We start from the raw sequence: 22670 nt of genomic DNA, 5'->3' as shown, positions 1-22670 counted from the left end.
TCCTTTTATTGCAGGTTAACATAAAAGGTGCTTTCTGAAGCTGAAAATAACCTTGCTATAGATGCTAGGCATGTGTGGCCTGTGGTGAAGTCCTTTGGCTAATGGCACACTGTAAAATGCATTCTGTTTTGTTGTTGAAAAGCGATGCTTCCACAAAGGAATAGCTAATATAATTCACTAGGCTTGGATTTATCTACCTACTTTGTCTTGAAAGAGAGTCTGGTTCATGAAAGAAAGCAACATATTTAAGCTGTCCCTGCTTTATGCACTATATCTATAAATAAGATAAAAACATAAAATCTTTGCCCTTAACAACTTATTATCTAAACATTTTAAAACCAGGAGTAAATATTCATAAAAATAGTAATGTGATCTTAAGTCTACCTTTGTGCAGAAAAGGACTGTGACTTTTTAGAATTTTGTCTGACATTTTCTGAAGGGATGAGTTCTACAGAGTTCTATGAATTTTTATGGTTACTGAGCCCATTTAAAGCTTGTGAGCATATTTAACAATGAAAAAATATATGATGTCAAAAAGACTTAATAGACTTGGGGTACACAGTATATTATTTAACAGAATTGAATGGAGGGTTATTGATAACATCGTTACCACATCATTCTGATATACAGTCAGAAAGTGTGTTTTGTTAGAACACAGGCAAGTCATGTCAAATTGGCAGACAGTTTGTGAATTTTCAATGTGTAATTGCTTCATATTCTAAACCCGGTCCAAAACTATCCTGAAAGACGCTTCATAGGAAATTGATTGTTAAGGACATAAAAGAGTTTGCAACCAATGCAATGGGATTTCATAGCTTGCAGCCAAAAAGGAGGGTATGCATTTAGACCACAAAGGAAATTCACTCGGTCATTTTGGTCCAGTTTTTTTCACCGTCCCTTTGTGTGACAAAGGAAACACAATGGTCCACTTTGAAGTACGCGACAACAAACATGGAGATCCTCTTATCATGTTCAAGTGTTCTATTCATTTTTCAAATCTTTTTATATATCTGCTGAGGGAAACCAAAGATAATAGATATATCTAATGGAATCTCAATTTATTTTGAAATAAGGCAGTGTCTAGGCCAAGCAGATACTGAAAAATGAAAGATGCCTGCTTTCATGCATAACACAATGAGGGTGCATATTGGAATCTGTTGGAAGCAGTCATGGAAGAGCATGTGGAATTTCTTTGAAATATAACCATGACATTTTTGTACAAGCTTTCAATCAGAAGTATTTCTGAAACATTTCTGTGAAACATTTCTGAAACAATGCAAAATGTATGCAGTTTGTTTTGTTTTGCTTTAAAGCTCAATATTTTGTTTCAGTGTTGAACAAGTGTTTAAAATAACTTCCATATTATGTTTTTATTGGTCATGTATTTGATTTTCAAAGAGTAGCCATGAAGTCCCCCAGACCCAATAATGCATGCCAATGTAACATTGTTGTTGTTTACACATTCCTGACACAATCTGGGGGGGGGGGGGCAGTAAGAATTGATAATTCAATTCAAGGTGGAAATTCTGCTAATAGTGATACAACATTATTAATCGGCCTGTTTCCAAAATTTTAATTGTTCCATATGTGGCTTCATTTCAGACAAAATATTTTCATTACTTGTCATGTCAGAGAAGTGGTTTTGCTATTACCAAAATCCAGTGCATTACAATCTACCATAGCTCATTGTTGCAATTTAGTCATGAGATTTTAATCACTTGCCTGTGTCAAGGCAGCGCTGGCTGAATTATCTTGTTGAAATTAACCCGTTCCATAAAATTATGTGTGGCAGTTTTTACTAAGTAGAAAGCAATGACACATGCTTGTACCTGACTAAAAGTTGGTGGATGAAATATATTTAAACACAAATGGATCTAACAGGATTGCGTGGACAAGTCCAGAACCAAACATTCCTTCATAAATTCAAAAGTCCTTTGTGATCAGTATGCTTCCCTGTGACTTAAACCTTGGATTGCAGGGTTTAAAATTTATTTATTTATTTATTTATTTGTGCTGACTTACAGGAGCCAGGGACCTTGATCTTCTGTTCCGCAACACTGTTACCACGTTACTCTAAAATAATTAATCTGTGAGAGAATCTGGAATATACCAGTGTTCAGCTCTTCTTCAGCCATTATTCTCAGAGCTTTGGACCTGAACAGTGACACTGTACCATAAGACCTCCTGACAGAGGTGTCATATTTCATTTCTGGAATCAGGATTAAAGCTGAGACGTGAAACATTTACATATCATCCGTGTGTTCTCTGAGGTCATGCTGGCGGAATGATTTTCCCAATCATGGGGAAGGGGGCCGCACACGTATTAAAATGCATCTGGCAACCTCCGTCCCAGTTGATTGAGAATTTGTCACCAACCCCCCCGCCTTCCACCTGCTTTTGGCACTGCAGCAGCTGCCCCCTGCCCATCATAGCAGCGAGGCAGACATTTTCCTCCTGGCAAATCCATTTGTTCTGGTCCAGTTGGCGGCCGTGGTTCATCTGAAGGGTGGGTCAATGTCAGCAGTCACTATGCCCGAATGTCCCCGAATCAGACAAAATCTAAAAAAAAACACTATGAAAAGGTTCTGAGCTGAGTATTATGTTTACAGGACACTTGCTTTTCTTTCACAGCTTGGAAAAAAGTCTTTCAAATCACCATCATATCAACAGGCCTGCCAGTTTAAGGATTCACAACATAGCTGGTGTGACTTCGTCCATTTTGTTAAGCCGAACAGAAACCTTTGTAATTGACGGGTTCTGAGTGAAGGTTACAGCAACACAATTGCTGCTATAAATCTCCTGGCTTCCTTCCATTGTAAATACCATGTCCACAACAGGCTGCAACCAAAATAGTTAACTGAACAGTTCTGGCGTGTTTCACGAGCTTCCCGTTTTGGTACCTGTGACGTCAGCATTGCTGGCGTTGATGGCCAGTCGGTGGCAGTCAACTGGTATAGAAAATGGCTGAACAAGAACTACGTAAGCAGTTACCTCTGAAGGATAGTAAAAGATTAATTTCAGAAATAATTAGAAGTATCCATGCAGAGTTTGCTTGGTAGAACCCCCAATCCAAGGTGATCTAAATTGATCACAAATAATGAACTGTTCAGCAAGACATTTACTGAAGCATTCAGGTGCAGCACATTGTGCATGTGTGTGGGACATACACACACACAGACACACACACACAAGTGTACATCAATGTACTTTGAACATCTTGGAATAAAAGCCACTAATGCCTTTTTTTGGTTATCATCCTGCCATTATCGCCGAATCACTTCCATTTCGATTTTGGAGATGTCTGTATTGATTTGCAATTGTAATTGTAATATTCAGTTGGGAAATGGATGGATAATGCGGCTTACAAAAGCTTATCTTAAATGCAAAACACAAGCAAAATAGGCTGTGGCATTTCTAGCCTTTTTGATTGTGTCCATTTATACTAATCACGTAGATCAGGCAAAAGCTGGAACACCTGTATGAGAGTTAGCTAGCAAGCAACTTCATAAGAGAATAGTATCACTGCCATTGTTACCTATTACTAGTGCATGGTGTTGCTACCTTCTTCTCAGGCTGAATTGTAGATGCAATGCTGTTAGTATCCCACTTTTCCCACCTCACTAAAAAGAAAATTAAGACCAAGAACAAAACTGATAGTGGTTATGCATTATGATATGACGAGGGAGTAAATATCCAAATGACCACCATGTGCACATACATAGGCATTTGGATTTGCGATAAAAAGATTCATATGAGACAAAAATACAAGCTATCAAGTACAGCAGTTTGAAAAGTATTGAAAAAGAAAGAAAACACTGGTGGAGAAATGTCAGAAAAACATTGTACAGGTCAGTCAAGGACAACATCCGCAGTTTATAACAGACAAATCATACGAGCTGTGACCAAAAAAAAAAAAAAAAAAAAAAAACAATCTTCAGTGACATCACCAGCAGTCTCCAGGGATGAAAATATCGCAAGCCATCAGATCACAGAAGACTTTGAGAGCAAAATTATAAGTACTACACTGCTAGGTGCAAACCTCTCATCAGCAGCAAGAGTCAAAAGGCCAGATCAGAATTCACCAAGAAGTACAGAAATTAGTTCTGGAAGTTTTTATGGACATATGAGACCAAAATAAAACTTGAAAAACAGACATATTTTGCTTGGCAATGTTCAAATTGCAGTACACATATGTATTTTTTTGAGCTCTGTGCATCTGTGCATAGATTTCTTGTCTAAATTATATAGACTGTGACGAGCCTGTGAGTGAACTGATCATTAGAACAAGGGGCCAACTCTGAATTAACATCAATGTTCACAAAGTTGATTGCTTGTCTGCCAAACAGTAGCACAGAAAAAAGGTAGATGGATCAAACATATGAATTTCCAATATTTCTTTTGTAAATGCACTGTGCTTAATTTATTTGCTTAATTTAACCTTGGCTGAAATGTTTTGTAAGAGAACATAACCTTTTGCCTGAATATACACTATGTTTTCAGGTGAGTTTTTACAACATGTTGCCTGACAAATTTTGATTTATTAAATTCATTCGTTCAGCTTTGTCATGTCATCACTCACAGAAGCTACATTGATGTAGTACGCTAGTGACATGCATTTTAAGGTCATCATGCTTTTTCTCCGCGGGCTGTGTGTTCTTGACCATGGATATAAGTCAGCACTCAGACTTAAAATGCCAGGACTGCTGGAAATGTAGAGGGCACTGGCCCAAAGCACAATGACAGCAGGAACATCAGGGTCAGGGGTGTCCAGGCACGTTTTGCCATGTGCTCTATTTGTCTGTACAGCTGTGTGTAAACAGGTCCGCCCAGGGCATTTTGTGTCAGCTTCTGAGTGTTCCTGCACCTGTGGCACCAGATGAACTGTGCATTGCTGTTCTTAAATAGTGGACCATAATTACATGTTATAAAATGAAATCTCCATGAGTAAGCCATGCCCAACTGATTACAATTACAGATGCAGTGGCCGTAAATTTGAAAAAAAAAAAAAAAATCATAGGCTAATAACAATTTGTAATAAGGGAAAAGGCTACACTATGTTCTGTAAATGTAATGATATAAATGCAATGTATGTTCTGTAAATATAATGCAAGTGCTGTAGGTGTAATCCAGGCCTATTACCTGTATATGCAGCTTGTTTTCCTGCATATTCCCACTTGGTTACAGTGATTAAATAAAGGGGAAATTCCTCTGTTAAAGGGACATGTCACATTGATATAACACAAGTAATTTTGTGGAGCCTACCCCATTTTATTTGCATAGCGTTAATACAAGCAACATCTGTTGTCTCTCATATTGGTTTTTCATGGTACATTTTTTAAGAACAAAAGTAAGAATAATTTTTAAAAAGTTTTGTGAATGAGGCCTCATAATTCCAGCAGAAAAAAAATGTTCCTTCTCATTTTTATACTATACAATTGACACCAATTTTGGTTATTTTTGTCATTACATTATTAATGCAATTTTATTTATGTATAAAATTGAAGGAAACCATAGGCTAGCTCAATTACATTTACTTCCCTCTGTCTTGCTTTTTAAAATGATTTGGTCACGTAGTGTAGACACAGCGAATGTTCCTGACACAAAATTAAACTTTGTCACCTTGTATAATTTGCTACATTATGTCAATTGCTATGCATAGCCTACACTGCGTGAAGTGGCCAAATGTAATTGTATTGTTTATAAAAAGCCTATAAGAAAAACACATCATGATTCAGATCATATCATTTAATATATCTCTCTACTTTTTTCATATTTCTCAGCCTTTTAAGGCTTCCTAGACTTGACATTGGTACAACTCTGGTTTTATGCTGACATAAAACGCCAATAATAGACTCCAAAGGCCTAGAATCCAGACCAGATACTGACAGCTCGTATATACTTGCATATATAAAGAAGCAATTGAACACACCTGTCTAATCAAAAACACCTGTGAAGTCGTTTTTTCCCAAACATTATGGCGCCCTGAAATGGGTGAAACTAAAATGTATTAAAATATCCCTTAATAAAAGCTGAGTGGGCATTTAACCACATGCACATTGTTTTATTGCAGATCTAAAACTCTGGAGTACCGAGCCAAATCAAGAAAAAATATGTATTTGTCCCGAACATTATGGTGCTCACTGTATATATACATTGAATCATGCTATACATACATCATGTCTTGGTTCTTGATATATATATACACTGAAACATCAAAATCAACTGTTCGGAATACCATTAAGAAGAAAGAGAGTACTGGTAATAGCAAAAGACCTGGTAGGCCAAGGAGCAGCTCCACAGTTGATGACCATAATGAAGAAAAACCCTTGTCCAACAGATCAGAAACACTCTTCAGGAAACAGGCATGGATGTGTGAGTGACTACTGTCTGCAGAATACTTCATAAACACAGGCTGCACTCCAAGATTCAAACCTCTATTTAGCCACAGAAACAGGGGTAGCCAGGTTACAGTTTGCCAAGACGTACCTAAAAAAAGCCTGCAAAGTTCTGGAAAAAGTTCTTCTGGACAGATAAGACCAAGATTCACTTGTATCAGAGTGATGGCAAGAGCAAAGTGTGGCAGCCAAAAGGAACAGCCCAAGATCCAAAGCACCCCTTCACCCTCATCTGTGAAACATGGTGGTGGGGGTGTTATGATTTGGGCATGCATGGGACATAAGAATATCCTTACATTATATATAAGGCAAAGTGCTGCATGTTTGATTATAAATATTAAACTGTACAGTACAGAGCCACATAAAGAATAAAATATATAGTTCTATTGTATTCAGTTTGAATATGGTTCAAGCTCTTCCGAAAGACTTGAGGGGCAGCTTATATGCTTTAGCACTCAGGCATGGAATTGCATTGGACTTACCTAGTAAGCTTCCATACAGTGGTCTAACAGAAATGTTAAATATTATGCAGAAGGATTACTCATTAAACGATTGTACATATCTTCCATCAAAAATACTCAAGTACCCAACCTAGTCGAGAGAGATTCTTTTTTCATGGAATATAAGAACACAGAAACTGGGATTTTAGAAAGCATGCTCAGCTGCCAATTCTCCTCATTCACTGAGTCATCTCTTTAGCTGCACTGTCATTGCCAGAATCCAAGTATGGGTTCAAAGAAGTGAAATATCAGCTACAGCTTCATCTGCATTGCCAAGGGAATACACGCCTGCCAACAAGCAGGCTCCTGACGTTCTGACTCCTGAAGAGCTTGTCACTCCTGCTCCTGTTTGTTTTCTCTCTTCTGTCCAACAGATTAGCCGCACAGTCATTAGCATGAATGTGTTGATTGAATTTCAGAGCGCAAATTCAACCTTTGTTCCCAGCGTTCACCGAAAATTAAATGCAAGCATTCAGGTTTTTTCTTAACATGCAGTTTGGAGTGATACGACGGTTGAGTGTGTTCAGTGATCACCCAAATTAACTTGTCAAACTGCACTCATGAAGACAATTGTTCACCCAGCTGATGTGCTGGCCTGACTCTCCGGGCAGCTGCTTCCACTAGCACAAGAGGAGGAGATAGTTCATGCAATGCATGCCAGTGACAGAAATATCAGCATAGAGATTTAGCAGAAAAGAATTACCACCTGCACATCAAACTTAGCATTAAGTGCACAGCCAAGCAGGTGAAAGAAGTCACAACTTTGGTGCTGCCATAATCAATTTTATTTTTATTTCAGGGACACCATTTTGGGACACGGGTCCTGACAACATTTTGAGAAATCTTTGTTGATTTAAATATTTTCCGTATCTGCGCAAATAAACCCGTTGAGTTTTTTTTTTTTTTTTTGCGGACTCCATTCCCAGCTTTTAAAATAAAGGAAAATTGTTACATGCGATTAATAATTCTTCAGAACACCTGAGAATAGAAAACAAATCATGTTAGACTTCTATAATCTTTTCTATTGAATGTACCTTTCATTCATAATCATCTTAATCGTCTATTAATTTTTCTCTGCCCACATATTCATCACATTCATCAAACTTCTTTATTTTCACAGACAAATGTATAAATATGCATAATGGGGGCGGGTGAGGGAGAATTAATGGTCGGAGACATCATAAAAACAAAATATCAAAATGCTACATGATTATGAATAGCCATGTCCTCAAAGTGTTTCTTGCTGCCCACAGGAAAGTAAATGTCCCGTAGGATCAAATATGGGGATGGTCCAAGTTCAGAAATTCTATCCAAATTAGCCGTCCTGTTGTCCCGTCGAGAAGCTTGTCTGTGAGCAGTTGTCTTAAATAGCAGCACAAAGCAATGCCCTTTTATAGCCGTGCCCCTATTGTAAGTGGCATCCCGGGATGGAGAGGGGGGGGTGTGGGGTGGTTGAAGGACAACTGAGGCCACTGAATAAAGGCCGCTCTCCCTGCGGAAGTCTCTCCACCCAGACGGAGCTTGAACTTGCGAAGAGCCGCTTCTACAGGGGGTCTGTCATCTCAGCTGGTCTACATGGCACCCAAGAAGAAGGAAGAGCCCAAACCTGCTCCCCCTCCCAAACCCCCAGAGCCTGAACCCCCAAAGGAGCCAGCATTCGACCCTACAACTATAACGGTACCAGATGACTTGCACCTGTATTCTGAATGTCACTTGTTTATGGTTATTGTTGAGTATCCAATGTGTACATTTGTAATGACAGTTCAATTTTCAGTGATTTTCAGAAATAGTAAAATAATTGTTTTCAGCTTGAAAAAGAAACACTTTCATGTATTTGTACAGTATGTCATCGGAAAGACAGAGAAGTTGTTTGACTGTTCTCTAGAGCTCAGTATGGATTTTCTGCACCACTGAATGCATCAATCACTGTCTTAATGATGCAACTACTAACCTAAAAAAATAGAGAAAAGCTTAGAAATCGACATGTTGAGTTGATGAGTACCTCTGAATCCCCCCATCCCCCAGATTAATCTAACCACCTGCTGCTTAGAATTTCAAAATCAATGTCTTAAATCAGTATAGACAAAAGTGATATATTGTTTAACTTTTAGGTGGGTTTACAGCACTGCCTTGCTTCTGTGATTAGAAACACTGTTGTGTGGCCCATATCAAAGGCCACCCCGCTGCGTAATATTTTAGAATAAATTGCTTCTGCAGGTAGAAATGGATTTGCAGAATATGGGTTTGTAGTGGTTTGTCATATAAAAATTATCACGCATTTATCTTTTGACTATTCGCTATCATGGAAAAATGAAAGAAAAAAAAATGCAAGTTGAGAAACCTTTTTATAAAACTGTTGAACTTAATGTGTTTGAGTGATACCTACATTAAAAGTTGAACATATAGGTGAGACAAGTGGCACAGTCCACAAAAGCCATGCTGCATACTTGCTGTGGGTCGAGTATTGAGCCTCTGCCATGGCACCTTATGGGCAGTGGTCCCTTCTATGTCTGCTGCCCTCTCTGATTTCTCCCTGTATGAATAAAACAAAAAAAGTTTAATAAATTGAATATATAATCTGTTAAATGTCATATGTACTATATTAAGAAGGGCCTGGACAGCTTGTTCAGTTAAACTTTGAATTATGTGCTATTCTGTGCATTCTAAGCACGTTCTCAGTTTCTCTTGGCATAATAGGTATTTTATTGCATAAATTTTGTTTTTAAGGAAAAGATAAAATATCCAACAATGTTTTTAAGTGTCCATATACTTGAAGATCTGATGTATTCCAGAGCTATATGCCATGAATCCCTTTTACCAGATTCCAATCTCCCTGGGATAAGGAATGTCCGTATGCAGTATTATAGTATGAGGTTAAACCCATAAAATGTTATTCTCATTATGGTCATTTTCTGTGGGCCACCCACTCTCAGAAATGCTTTCTGCAGGAAAACCTCAAAGTCTAAAACTGTAAGCTAGCAATTTACAGCTATGCTCCTGTACCTTTCATTGGAACTGCAGGATAAATATACACTCATATCAGACTTCTATGTTGATCTTATGTTAATTTTAACTTTCATTTTTTCAAAAACCCAATCAGTATCTCAAATAGCCCTGAACATGTTTCTGTCTGTTATTTATCTAACATATGTGGATATCCATATACATCAATGCTATGTATACAGTACATTGAAAGTGGATCTTTCTGGCTCACAGAGAAGTCAGACATTGTTCAATTTTGCACGGAAGAGTTAAAAGAAGCAAAACTCCCCATTGTATCAAAATAAATATCAAATCGAATAAGGAGGTCACCATTCTTATTAGTGCCAAAATATATTTATTCGTAAAGGTAAGGGTTTGAACTTGGCTTTTTCATGAAATACATGCTGTGATAAGGTGAAGCTTTTTTCATGAGATCCTGGGCTGGACAACTAGGCAGGGCTGTATAATCAAACGACCCTTGTAACCCCAAACGATGCTTGTCCTGATAAGATAACAAAAGTTAAGTGTTAAGTATGAGCATGAAAAAACACAGGGTCAATGGCATGTTGTGTCGGGCCGTGTGGGTAAAGGTCAGCCATAAATTGTCCTTGACAAGTATGTGAGACAACAGCAGTGCCGCGAAGCGGCCGGGTGGCGCTTTTAATTACCAGTGTGCAACCAGAGCTCAAGGAATTTAGCCTGTGTTTGGACATCTGCCGAGATAGCACCCGACCAACCTCGAGGGAGCTAACGCAGAAAGGTCAAATACACACAACAATGAGGACAGGCTTAACTGCTTGCTTTTTGCAGGTGACAACTATTTAGTCCTTCCATTACTACACACAATAATGTATACCTTCTTAGATAACTCTCCTATCGAGTCAAAGTTGATAGGGCAGTCACGGTAGGTGGATGGTACTTCGTGCCTGAGGGATTTCTGCAGGGATTTAAAAAGCACCAAAGGGCACATCTATCAGGAAATAATACCCAGGGAAGGATAATAACTGGACACTGCAATGACTTTAGCCAAGGAAAAGTCCACATGTGACATACGTTGCCAGCAGCCATGCTACTATGTACTTTGCTACTGTTGAATTGTTGAAGCTAAGCTGGTGTGGGCTTGGCTAGGACTTGGTTGGGAGGCTTCCTGGGAAAACGAAGTTGCTGCTGGAAGTGATGTTGGTGGGCCTGTAGGATGAGATCTTCCCTCTGGTACAGCCCCAATGCCCCAGTGCAGTGATGGGGATGCTGTACTGTACAAGATTACACCTTTTGGATAAGAAGCTAAATCAAGGTCCCGATTCACTGTATGTCTTTAAAGATCCCATGAAACTTATTGCCAGGAGCTGGTGTCCGGGCTAAATGTCCTTGTTTTCTCCAACTGCCACCAACTGCAACCTCTGATTTAACTGGCTAAAAAAATAATTCTCTCCCTCTCCAGCCCCGGCTGATGTGTGGTGAGTGTTCTGGTGCAAAATGGCTGCTGTGCTACAAATTGATGGTGGCTGAGGCGCTGAGTTGGATGCCAGTCAGAAAAGTGCTATATGAATGTAACTAATATGCCATATAGAGTTCAAGCAAAGTCATCTTCATTGAGATAAATCTTCAGATTATTCAGGAGGGTTTGATTGAATTGCAAATGTCCTAAAACAATCTAAATGCATTTGATTGATTGTTGCCCTCTTTTTTTCAGCTTGAATTCACAGCTGAGCAAATTGAAGGTGAGTTGGAACTGTGCATGCTGAAAAAATATCTCTGAATATCATGTCCTTTTGGAATTTCTCAAAATTATCCAAAACATTCCTAGCCTATATACAGGGTTCAGCCAGGTCATCCACTTTTTACCACCAGGTAATTTTATCAAAAAAGTTCACTCTCCATAAAGCAGAGATAGAGGATACATGATAAACATGAATTAGAAATTTCAGAAAGAGTACATTCAAAATATATTGTATATATATAAGGTCGAGCACCCATAAAGTTTTATTTTTATTCCAGAATAGTGCTCAGGAAAGTTAGAGATACACTGAAAAACCTGACTGAAGACTTGAGACTTCAGAAACGGCCTTTTATGGCAGCCTACAGTTTCACAAAGTTTTGATCTAGAATGCATGCATGTCATTAATAGCCTCACACCACTGGGATAGAACAACCCGAAACATTCAAGCAGAACCAGAGCATATATTGGAACGGCTACAAAAAAGGCTCTTAGTTGCTAGTGGTGAACTGTGTATAACCCCAGACAAGAACAGCACAAAAGGTGTGCACATATATAGATTTACACTCATCTGCGCTGCAGCCTGGGACACATGACTGTTGGGATCTATGCCAGGGTCAAATACTTCCAACCTGCCCAGGCATGCATGCGCATCTGCACAGTGAAGACCATTCACAAGGCAATTACTGTCCACACTCTCAACAATGCAGTGAGCTAAATATAGGCTGATTCTTAGAAATAAACCGATATTTCTCAGGAATAATTCTTTCTTTTTATAGGAAGGCAGCTGCTCAGCTTTGGTGGAAAATAACTAAGCACCTTTTTTTTAAGCACTATTGTGTTAAATCACTGGGCAGCCCCTCTGGAAACAGAGATGTCAAATAGACAGTGTGAGGAAGTTGGGGCTGCCATGACAGGACGGTCATACAGTTGCTGATGCCTTCAATAATTCACTCAACCCAAATCAGTTAGTAACACTGCACTTGGTGGATTTCTCATCAATAAATATCTGCCAAGGTCACTGTACCTTGTTAAGGTGCTCTTAAAGGATAGAAAAAACTCACTATAAGATAAAGATGCAATCTTTCTTGAAAAAGACCTGGTTGGATTTGGTAGGTAAACTTGCAGAAGGGAGCAACCAGTGACATGCATCTCTTTGCTGTTGCATCTATACAGGCTGCAGGTTCCAATTATCATCTTTACCGCTCTGCTTTCCATATTGCATCCCAATCCCGTGTGTTGCTGCTGACATTATTGTAGAGTAATGCCTCCACATCTGCCCTTATGGAAATGGAACATTCTGCAAAATGTATTAGGATATTTTAATACTTCAGAATGTTTGGGCAAATATGCTAATTATTGCTGCCTTTAGATTTTTCAATATCCAAAAGCAATGTATTTACAATACATTGCAGCATATAACATTTCTATCAGGGTGTGGTCTTATAGGATCACCAATGGTATTTAGGCCATAGAAGGCAAAAGCAATCTCTCGCTCTCTCTCTCTCTCTCTCTCTCTCTCTCACATCAGATTTCAAGGATGCCTTCCAGCTGTTTGACAGAACCCCAACAAATGAGATGAAGATTACTTACGCTCAGTGTGGAGATCTGATCCGGGCCCTCGGTCAGAACCCGACCAACGCTGAGGTCATGCATGTCCTGGGCAAGCCCAAGGCTGAAGGTTAGCCCAATAAATGCCTCACATCTGAAACATGCAAATCTCCAACAGCTCTATTTTATAAAATTAAAGGCAGTCCATACAAACAAATATGTATTATTATTATTATTGTAGTGAAAATATCATTATACTTTCTCTAGACAGTCATATTAAATAGTACACTGGTGTAATGCACAGACCTCTTAATTCCAAGTTTGAGCATATAGCAGGCTGTTTTAAGCAGAGTAAGTTAACAAGAGTACATATTTACACATTGGGCCACTAGCTCATTTATTTGCTGATAACACCAACACATGAAGCTATATTTAAAAATCCAAATAGCCTTATAATTCACAAGTAATCAATGTCTTGCTTGTACAAAAATACAGATTTTATTTGCAAGGTGCCAGGAATAAAATAGAATGTCTCTTCAAGTCCGTATTTGTTGAATGATGAAAAGAAAATAAGCTTTTGAACTAAACAGAAAAAAAGAGACATTGATGCAAAGCTATCGTAATGATGAGTTACCTGTCTAAAAATACATTTAGCATGGCAACGCAATGGATCAAGACAGAGCTTAGAACTAGTGGTGAACTTACACAGCCTCTGAGTTTTATGCAAGGGAGCAATTTGTTATTAATGCCTAGCAGTGGATGAAGTGACAGAACACCACCTGCAGGCAAGTGATGATGTGCATGCTCCTGACATTCCGCAGTAGCTCTCTGTGGTTTTTTTTTTTTTCCCAGAACATCGTTTTATTGAATGAAACATGTCTACAAACAGCAAATTGCTAGTATTTGCTAATAACAAACAGCAAATTGCTAATATGTCTAGTCCTAGTGAACCCTAGTCTTCATTTTCATTTGCTGAGCAGTTGTGAGATTTATTACAACTCTTTACTCCCCTCCCATCCAAATGAACTCGATGGTGGATGAATTGGAGGTACTATAGTTAGGCATACAGTGGTATGCATGTACACTTTTTAAAAGGTGTTTGAGTTAAATTAATTAAATTGTAATAATTCAATCATGCTTTGTTTGTTAGCCTGACAAAAGGCAGCTGACAACTAACAACAAACATTATTATTATTATTATTATTATTATTATTAATACTATTATTATTATTATTAGCAGTAATAGTAGTAATATTAACAGTTCAGAATTAGCCAATGTCACCATAATTAGTGTTGTGACTATTTTTAATTAATTTGTACTTGTTTACAAAAAATAATCATTGTGCTTTTTACAGAGATGCAGACAAAAATGATGGACTTTGAGACGTTTCTGCCCATGCACCAGCATATCTGCAAAGCCAAGGACCGAGGCACATTTGAGGACTTTGTTGAGGGGCTGAGGGTGTTTGACAAGGAAGGCAATGGCACAGTTATGGGGGCGGAGCTTCGCCACGTCCTGGCAACGCTGGGTAAGATCAAAGCTCAGCAGGGGGGCGCCAGAACAACAATGCACAACAAGCTCCATTAAAGCAATTCAGCCGCCGTAGCAGATGGCTGTGGACTCATACCCTGACAAGGTGTACCAGCAGCCACAGATGGTACTCACAGCCACTCTCTTTACCGCTCAGCATTGCTTTGACAGACAGGGTTAATTGCACTGTTGTACACGTCTTCCAATGTGTGGCCAATTTACCAGGCTGAAATCTGTGTACTTCGTGATTCTTTTTTAATGAGTCAATGTTTTGACATGAAAGAAGTCCGTATTCAGTGAACCCTAGAATGCGTAGGGCATGGGAAACTATAGATGGAGTCTAATTCTCTATGGTGAATTGTGAAGCTGAAGGTTTGCTAGGGCATATGTGTGCAGGGTTTAAATGAGGTGCACGTTTCTGAGCCCACGGACAGACACCAGGTATATGCCCCAGGCCTGAACTCTGTCCTGCTCATGCAGAGTGGAGCGGCGCGGGCGGATCAAAGATCAGGGCGCTGCAGATGTTTTCGGCTCACGCCCTGGTGTGATGTCTCTGTGTCCCCGTCACAGGTGAGAAGATGAAAGAAGATGAGGTCGAGCAGCTCATGGCTGGACAGGAGGACGCCAACGGCTGCATAAACTATGAAGGTCAGCATTATTTTCTAATAATTCTAGAAGTCCTTCAAATAAACACCAAAGAGCAAGTGTGGAATGTTACATCTGTGTGCACTGTACACCACGCAAGTTATCCTGTCAAATACCCTACACTATTTCACTATTTCAATAGCCTGACTTCTCTGAAAAAAAGATATCACCTTTCAAGGAAATGCAGGTTAATAATCAAGCGACAGTGTTAGAGAAGAGCTAACACCGCACTTCAAAAGGACAAAGGAGGTATATTCTACTGTAACAGAGCATGTAGACATTGGGTGCACTGTGGTGCAAATTCGCTTCTTGCAGTTTTGTTGAAAGTGGTTGATTAATCCAGTCTAATCCATTTTATCTACTTCTCTCAACAGCCTTTGTAAAACACATCATGGCAGGGTAAACAGCTAAGGTAAATGAACATCATGAGATGCATGTAGATAAATAGATTTGCTATTTTACCAATCAAAGAAAAAAGACACATCATAAATTGTTTTTATTATCTTAAAAAATCCTAAGATACAAGCTTGTGTTTGATTTGGCATTTGTCCATCAAGCTCCATAGAAAAGAAAATTATACTCTGATGAAACAACTCAGTGGTGTGTCAGGACTGACAAAAAGTAAAGTAAAAACATCTGAGTTTCTATTTTCTTCCATTCCACAGGGATTCAGTATGACTGTTGACTGGAAAGTGTTTATATAAAACAACATCCACCCCTACACTAAGGGGGTCTGCCTCAGTGGCCATCCTGGAAATGCTGCTGGCTGTGGCCACATTTTTATATTTCTGTCCTTCTGGTTGTCCGAGAACAACTGCAGTGCCACAACCACGTTTCTTACATGGAGGGATCAAACATTTCAATAAAAGCTGAATAACTGAATAACCTGCATGTCTCTTTTTCATCATTCTGGGTCAAAATGATTGATCATGCTTTATAAATGGTTTATAATCAGGTTTTCATAGATCAATCCCAGAATTACTTTAAACTGAAGATAAATTATGCAACTCTGGGCATGGTGGTGCAGTGCGCAGCACTGTCACCCCACAGCAAGAAGGTCATGGGTTTGAATCTTGGCTTGGGGCCTTTCTGTGTGGAGTTTGCATGTTCTCCCCGTGGGTTTCCTCCGGGTACTCCCACAGTCCAAAGACATTCAGATAGGCCAATTGGAGATGCTAAATTACCCATAGGTATGAGTGAGTGATTGGGTGGTGTGTGTGCACTGAGATATATTGGCGGCCTGTCCAGGGTTATTCCTGCCTCTGGCACAATGCACGCTGGGATAGGCTCCAGCACCCCCCGCAACCCTGCCCAGGATAAGCAGGTACAGATTATGGATGGATGGATTGATGAGGGGGAAAATGTTTAAGATCCACCTTCCAAACATCCAAAAACGTGTCAATATTTGATGTTTATTAAGGTTAATGATGAATTCAAATGAATACGTTATAATCATAGTATATCACACCCACATAATGTGGTTGAAGTGGATCAGAACCAAAGATGATGTTATTCTGAATTCATCCCATACATATCAGTCTCTGACAAAGAGGGGCAGCTCAATCAAAAACAGGAGGCTAATTGATAAGTATCCAAATAGAGCCAATTGACTGGAATTAACTGGAATAAAAAGATTTGCATAATCTACAAGAATAATAGTAATCACATTTCTAATACACTTAGACACACTTTATACCTCATGGTCCATGTGAAATTACAAGCTGTAAAATTAGACATGCTTTTATAAAAACTGTGGTTATCCAAGACTTATCACACACAGTTCCACTATATACAGTATTAGAGAGATATGTTTGATAACTCCTGAGATTAGTCTGAATTGCTTGTCAGCGCATCCCAAATGAGAACAATTTTAAAAGGAATTATAATTGTGGAAATCCAAAACAGCATACTAATCAAATGGTTAAGAACTATTAAATTGTTTGGGGTCACATCTAACTATTATTGTTCTGAAAGCCACTAGGACAATGGCAGGTTTAAAGTTAAGTACATACCGTCGGTGACTGTGCATATCCCTTGAAACCCTGTTCATCCCACTGACAAATCCTATAACACCCATATAGGACACTGGCACAGGAATACACTTCCTTGTCATAGAGGAGACATCATAATTATGAAAATGTTTAAGTTCCATATCCAGTACACATGTGCAGAAGGCATGACATTTTATTATTATTTTGAAATAATAACAAAAAATAATTAAATGTTACAAATGCTTAATGTAACTGTAAGTGTTTTGCAAAACAGGGCATGGTCGTCTGGGAGATTTGCGAGGCCCTGTGTGAAGTAGGTAGCCAGAGGCCTTAGTCACGAGGCACTACATACACACACAGCACACACATGTTTTTATTTCTCAGGCACAATACGTTGTAACAAATGCACTCATCATGTGCCCTCCACTGTTAGGTGACATAGCCTAGGTTACGCTAGGCCTACTGCTCATATATTATAGAAAACAACAGCACACTGTAGTTACTAGTATATAGATTAGCTTACAACCATGTCTATTAGGATTTAGGACTCATTAAGCAGTTATACCCCACATTGCTGAAGCACATTTTTAACATACGCAGTTGCCCCATGCAAAAACACCAGTCACAAACATATCCAAGCACCCAAAATCAATGTAAGGGCACATATAAATAAGCGATATTCTACAAAAACTGGGTGTACAAAAATGTCCAGCTGCAATTAATTAAGGTCCAAATATTCTGTTTTTTTTTAATTCTGTTATTTTTCTGCCCTGGTTCATTCACAAACCACAGTGTGTCATGAGGTATTTGTAATTAGAGGCTGTTTATAATACAAATTAAAATACAAATTTTTTTGTTCATGCAAAGCACTTCATTTTTCAAATGAGAAAACACATTCTAAATTGGTTTTCTGGAGGATTCCTACTGGCATTAGTAATGTGAGTACTAATACCTGGAACCAATTAATAATGCTGGGTGGCCTCCCTGGATTTCTTCTGCAAATTAGCATTTTTATTTGTACTGCTACAGAAGAAATTGAGAGAATGCTCCATAAGAAGTAATTAAAAGTAACAGTACATTTCTGCACAATGATAAAGATAAACAATTGAATCATATTCATATCAAAGTACCAACACTTTACAGAGGTATATACAGATGTGAAAACAGAAGTCCTTTCAGGCTTTCCCGTGCACACTTCCCAATTCTCTCATATTTATCTCCACAAATTTGCATCAACATTTGCATCAACTTCTCATGCTTTGGTCCAGGTCATGTGCAATAAAGAAACATTCTGCCCAGTGAGGGCTTTGGATAGATATTAGTTTTGGAAAATGAAATGTGATACTAATCCTAGCGTGCTTTGCATGTCAATGTAACAACAGGGCCTCAAGATCAAGGACCAAGATCAACAACAGTGTCACTATGTGTTGATTTATTTATGTATTACTTATTGCAGGTACATGCCAAAAATATGCCTATAGATTAAGACTATAGATTTGACCATAGAGGTTAGCAATTTCACTTGACGTAAGGGGGAATGTAAACTCACCGGTTTTTTATTTTATTTTATTTTTTCTTTCAGGCAGAAGTAATGGTATTTTTGCCTGAAAGCAAATTAAACTGGATGATAAACTACTCAAGGATGCAGTCCCAGCATTTCAAGTCATACATTAGTCACATTTTTTAATTTTTTTTTTTTTTTTTTTTTTGCCAGTTGATTATTTGAGAACAAATCAGCTAAACTCCCAGTACAAACTACCACAAAATTTCTATTCTTATAATGCACCACATGGCCTTCTGGGAGAATTCTATGGCTGTGATTAATCATTTTTTATCCTATTCATATATGTTCAGCTGAGGATGAGACTGACCAGTTTGCCATCAGTTTAATTGATTATTTAAGTGTTTACTTTTAAATAAATGAAAATTAAATGCATGTACATTTATTTCACAATCTTTATTATTCCCTGTATTCTTTACGACAGGGCCTTTGGGGATTCTTTAATGTGCTTTTTTATTTGCAGTGGCTTCAACAAGTAAGGAATTTAATTCATTTATCTTTTCAATTTAGCTCGGCTTGTCTTATCTATCATTGGATACCACCTCCATGACAAGAAATTTGAACGCGATCAGATTTGTGGGACTGATTTGTGCCCAAGATGCACTCAAATATGAAATTAACTTTGTTTTAGACCTGATTGCTATTGATTCATCCTGATTTCATATCAATGATTAAAAAAATGAACCAAACTCAATTTGGAAGGGTAGCCTCAGATCTATATTTTCCTGAAGTTGATTGTGTGTATGACATGAATGCAAATAACTCTTAGATTCTGAAGATAGACTAAAGATATTCTGAAGCAACCTGCGACTTGTTTCTCAAGAGCAAAACATTTGTAAAGGTGTTTTTTGTTTGTTTGTTTTTTTAATTAAATCCTTTCATTGGAAGTTCATTTTTGGCACATTATACCACAGCTTTTTGTGCCCCATCATTTTACTAAAGTTCTGTACAGTTCCCAGTTCCAGCCAAACAGAGCAAGACTTTACATCACTCATTACCTCTGGATTAAAAAATTATTTTCTATGTGCCTGAATGTGAGAAATGGTTGTAGAAGAGGGTATCAGTATGAGACTGAGGCACTGGGCCAGAATGTGAGTGTCTGCGAAGACAGCAAAACTTATATTTTCATGTGTTTTTTATTTATATATATTTATTTATTTTTGTCATTACTTAAGAAGTTACACGTATGTCAACTGAGAACTCAATTTCTTTGTAGTGACAACCTGGGAAATGAAAGTGGATAGAGGATGCAAGAGAGTGCACAGTGACTATGTATTTGCACTAATGCAAGTTAACTATGTTAACCAATAACTAAAATACATAACATCGAAATTCTTAGAGGCAAGAGGCAGTCTCAGGTTTCTAACAAGATGTTAATATTGAAAAATGATTTGAGAATCCAATTATTACACTTCAAATGGTCTTTACAATTTTTTCAAAGGTATAGCGTTGCCTTCAGTGCTGGCAAATGAAAGATGTCAGTTCATCCTTCACAATGTAGCAGGGACGATTCCCAAGTGGCAGGTTTAGCCTTACAAGATACAGGTACTAAAACATTTAGGAAAACATGTCACAGAGAAGGCTTGCACCAAACAGTGACAGTAGAAAGCTGTAATATGTTCAGATGTGTGGTGTCTGTTATACTAGAGAGAAAAGTGCTTCTGGCCTGACAAAATCTAGGTCATGCACCACACTCTGATCCCGTTGATGAGAACTCATGTGCAAAAATTAACCCTAGGGCCAGGTGCACAGGCTGAGACATCACAGAGCATTAATCATATGTGTGACTTTCACAGTGCAACGAATGTACAAATTAGCATTCGGACACGTCCCTGATTGACATCCAGGCAAATTCCTGGCTGGAAAAAAAAGAACAAAGATTGACTCGCAAAGCTCAGCAGGGGAACGTGCTAGAGCTGGCTCTGCTTACAGAGCCCATCCTGGCCCATAAATCTTCACACAACACAGTCCTGGAATAGTACTGCTGTCTCCCACACAAAGACGGCTCCCCTTGACCAAGAATTTCCCCGCACGTGCACAACTGCCAAGCCAACGCTCACCACTATGCACAACAGTAAAAATGCAAGACAGATTTCTGTGGTTAACTAGATTGAGAGATGCCATTAGCAGGAGAGCAATAAGTCCTGAAATGCTTTTAGCAAGTCAGTGAAAGTGAGTGGTGCTAAACCTTGTGGTGACTTCACAGTTACTTGGAGGAAATGTTATCCCATGTGCTACAGGTGAATGCTATGACAGTTCAGAAAATATTATGTTTGTGTTGTTGCAATGTATCACAAATCTGTGTGGGAAGTCTGTATAGCTCCTAATGATTGCAAGGGTGGTATTATCCAAATAGCTGATGCAAAGTAAAAGGTGAAGCAGGGGAGATGGTAAAGTAGGCAGTATACTCCAAACAACATGCCAACCTTTCAAAGAAAAACTACCAGAAAACATGTTGCCGTACATCGTCAGTATACGCAATACAAAATGTTTTTCATTTTATGTCACTTTATGCTGCTAAGGGGCGCACATAAAATGTTTTTCCAAGTTGCTTTGCATGATGATCATTAACACCCAACTCCAAGGAAATTTTGTGCCAGGAATTTGAGTACATATTGTCATCTTTAAAATCTTTCTGTGATCAATTATAAAGATGATGATATCCTTGCATGAGTTCAGCGTTCAAAAGTATTAATCTCAAAGAAAGCGGCGCCAATAGAATCCTATGGAAAGCACATCAGAACCAGGAAGTCCAATTTTTTTTGTTCAACAGACATGCACAGTTGTGTCCTTCGTCACATGCCCAATCACATGCAGTGACATGAGGACTATGCGAAGCCCACCCCCCTTCACCATTAAAGCATATATTTAGGAGCATATATCAGTTCAGTGCTTTCGCCACGGGTGATAATTAAATGCCAGTTCTCATGACAACATGAGATTGACAACAATGTACATGTATCTGGAAAAAAGCATCCGCATTCACGGATCGCAAATGACACTACAATATTAAGAGAAGTATTTTTGGACAACCTCAAACTATTTATGTCGTTAAAACTGACATTAGCGAGCTCCTAAACGTATCAGCATCATCGGACAGCTAAAATGAGCTATAGCCTACTCACACAGCCGACCAAACCTTATCCTCACAGATGAAAACAGTAATCATACAAAACCTGACTATCGCGACTTTAAGGCGATGTGCACCAACAGCTAATTAGAGAGCCTATTTATAGAGATATCAAAGTGAATTTTACTGTTGTTTGTGTAGGCTATGATGGAATTGGCCAAAACAATAAAAGGCGTTAATTCAATGTTCACGGTGCAAGGAAACATAATGTTAATATGTCAGGCCTAGCTACTGTGGAAAACGTGACTATACGTGACTGCCATTTTATGAATCAATTTAGCTCAGCTTTTAAGGGGATTATTAACGAAATCCTGTAACAATACCAGCTTCATACACTGTCCTGGATTTAGCTACCTGAAAAAATGTATCCCCAAGCAATGGCTACAGTTGTAAGCAGCACAAACTTTTGACTAAAAGGCTTACATATCATAAATCTGACATGCTGCAGCTTTCTTATCCAATCAGGATCATTTACATTTCAAGAACCAGCAATAAATAATTACTATGAATAAACAGATGAATGTGAATAATGAAGTGCCCATTACAGAAAACAAAATCAAATGCAAACATCCTCCCCCCTTGGAATTTCACACATGACTGTAATGTTCTGTTCTATTCGACAGTGAATTGTCCAAATAAACAAAACTAGTCACGTTCAGCACACTCG

At 38.5% G+C, this 22670-nt stretch overlaps 1 protein-coding gene across 1 annotated transcript; it reads left to right on the top strand.

Moving 5' to 3' along the window:
• The first annotated feature begins 8391 nt into the window (after positions 1 to 8391).
• Positions 8392 to 16206, top strand: myl13 (myosin, light chain 13). The gene is made up of 7 exons (XM_064346932.1): positions 8392 to 8572; positions 11571 to 11598; positions 13126 to 13275; positions 14501 to 14674; positions 15247 to 15324; positions 15696 to 15733; positions 15987 to 16206. The coding sequence occupies exons 1-6, from the start codon at positions 8471 to 8473 to the stop codon at positions 15722 to 15724; spliced, it is 561 nt and encodes a 186-aa protein (XP_064203002.1). The 5' UTR covers positions 8392 to 8470; the 3' UTR covers positions 15725 to 15733; positions 15987 to 16206.
• Positions 16207 to 22670: the final 6464 nt, after the last annotated feature.

Source organism: Anguilla rostrata, chromosome 8 (genome assembly GCF_018555375.3).
Source record: "Anguilla rostrata isolate EN2019 chromosome 8, ASM1855537v3, whole genome shotgun sequence".
Classification (NCBI taxonomy): domain Eukaryota; kingdom Metazoa; phylum Chordata; class Actinopteri; order Anguilliformes; family Anguillidae; genus Anguilla; species Anguilla rostrata.
The sequence above is the reverse complement of the archived record's forward strand: the minus strand, read 5'-3'. Positions and strand labels throughout refer to the sequence as shown.

Coding starts and splice junctions, on each gene's coding strand:
- myl13 (XM_064346932.1), top strand. CDS start 8,471: ATGGCACCCAAGAAGAAGGAAGAGCCCAAACCTGCTCCCCCTCCCAAA. Junction 11,599..13,125: donor CACAGCTGAGCAAATTGAAG/GTGAGTTGGAAC, acceptor CTCTCACATCAG/ATTTCAAGGATGCCTTCCAG. Junction 13,276..14,500: donor GGGCAAGCCCAAGGCTGAAG/GTTAGCCCAATA, acceptor TGCTTTTTACAG/AGATGCAGACAAAAATGATG.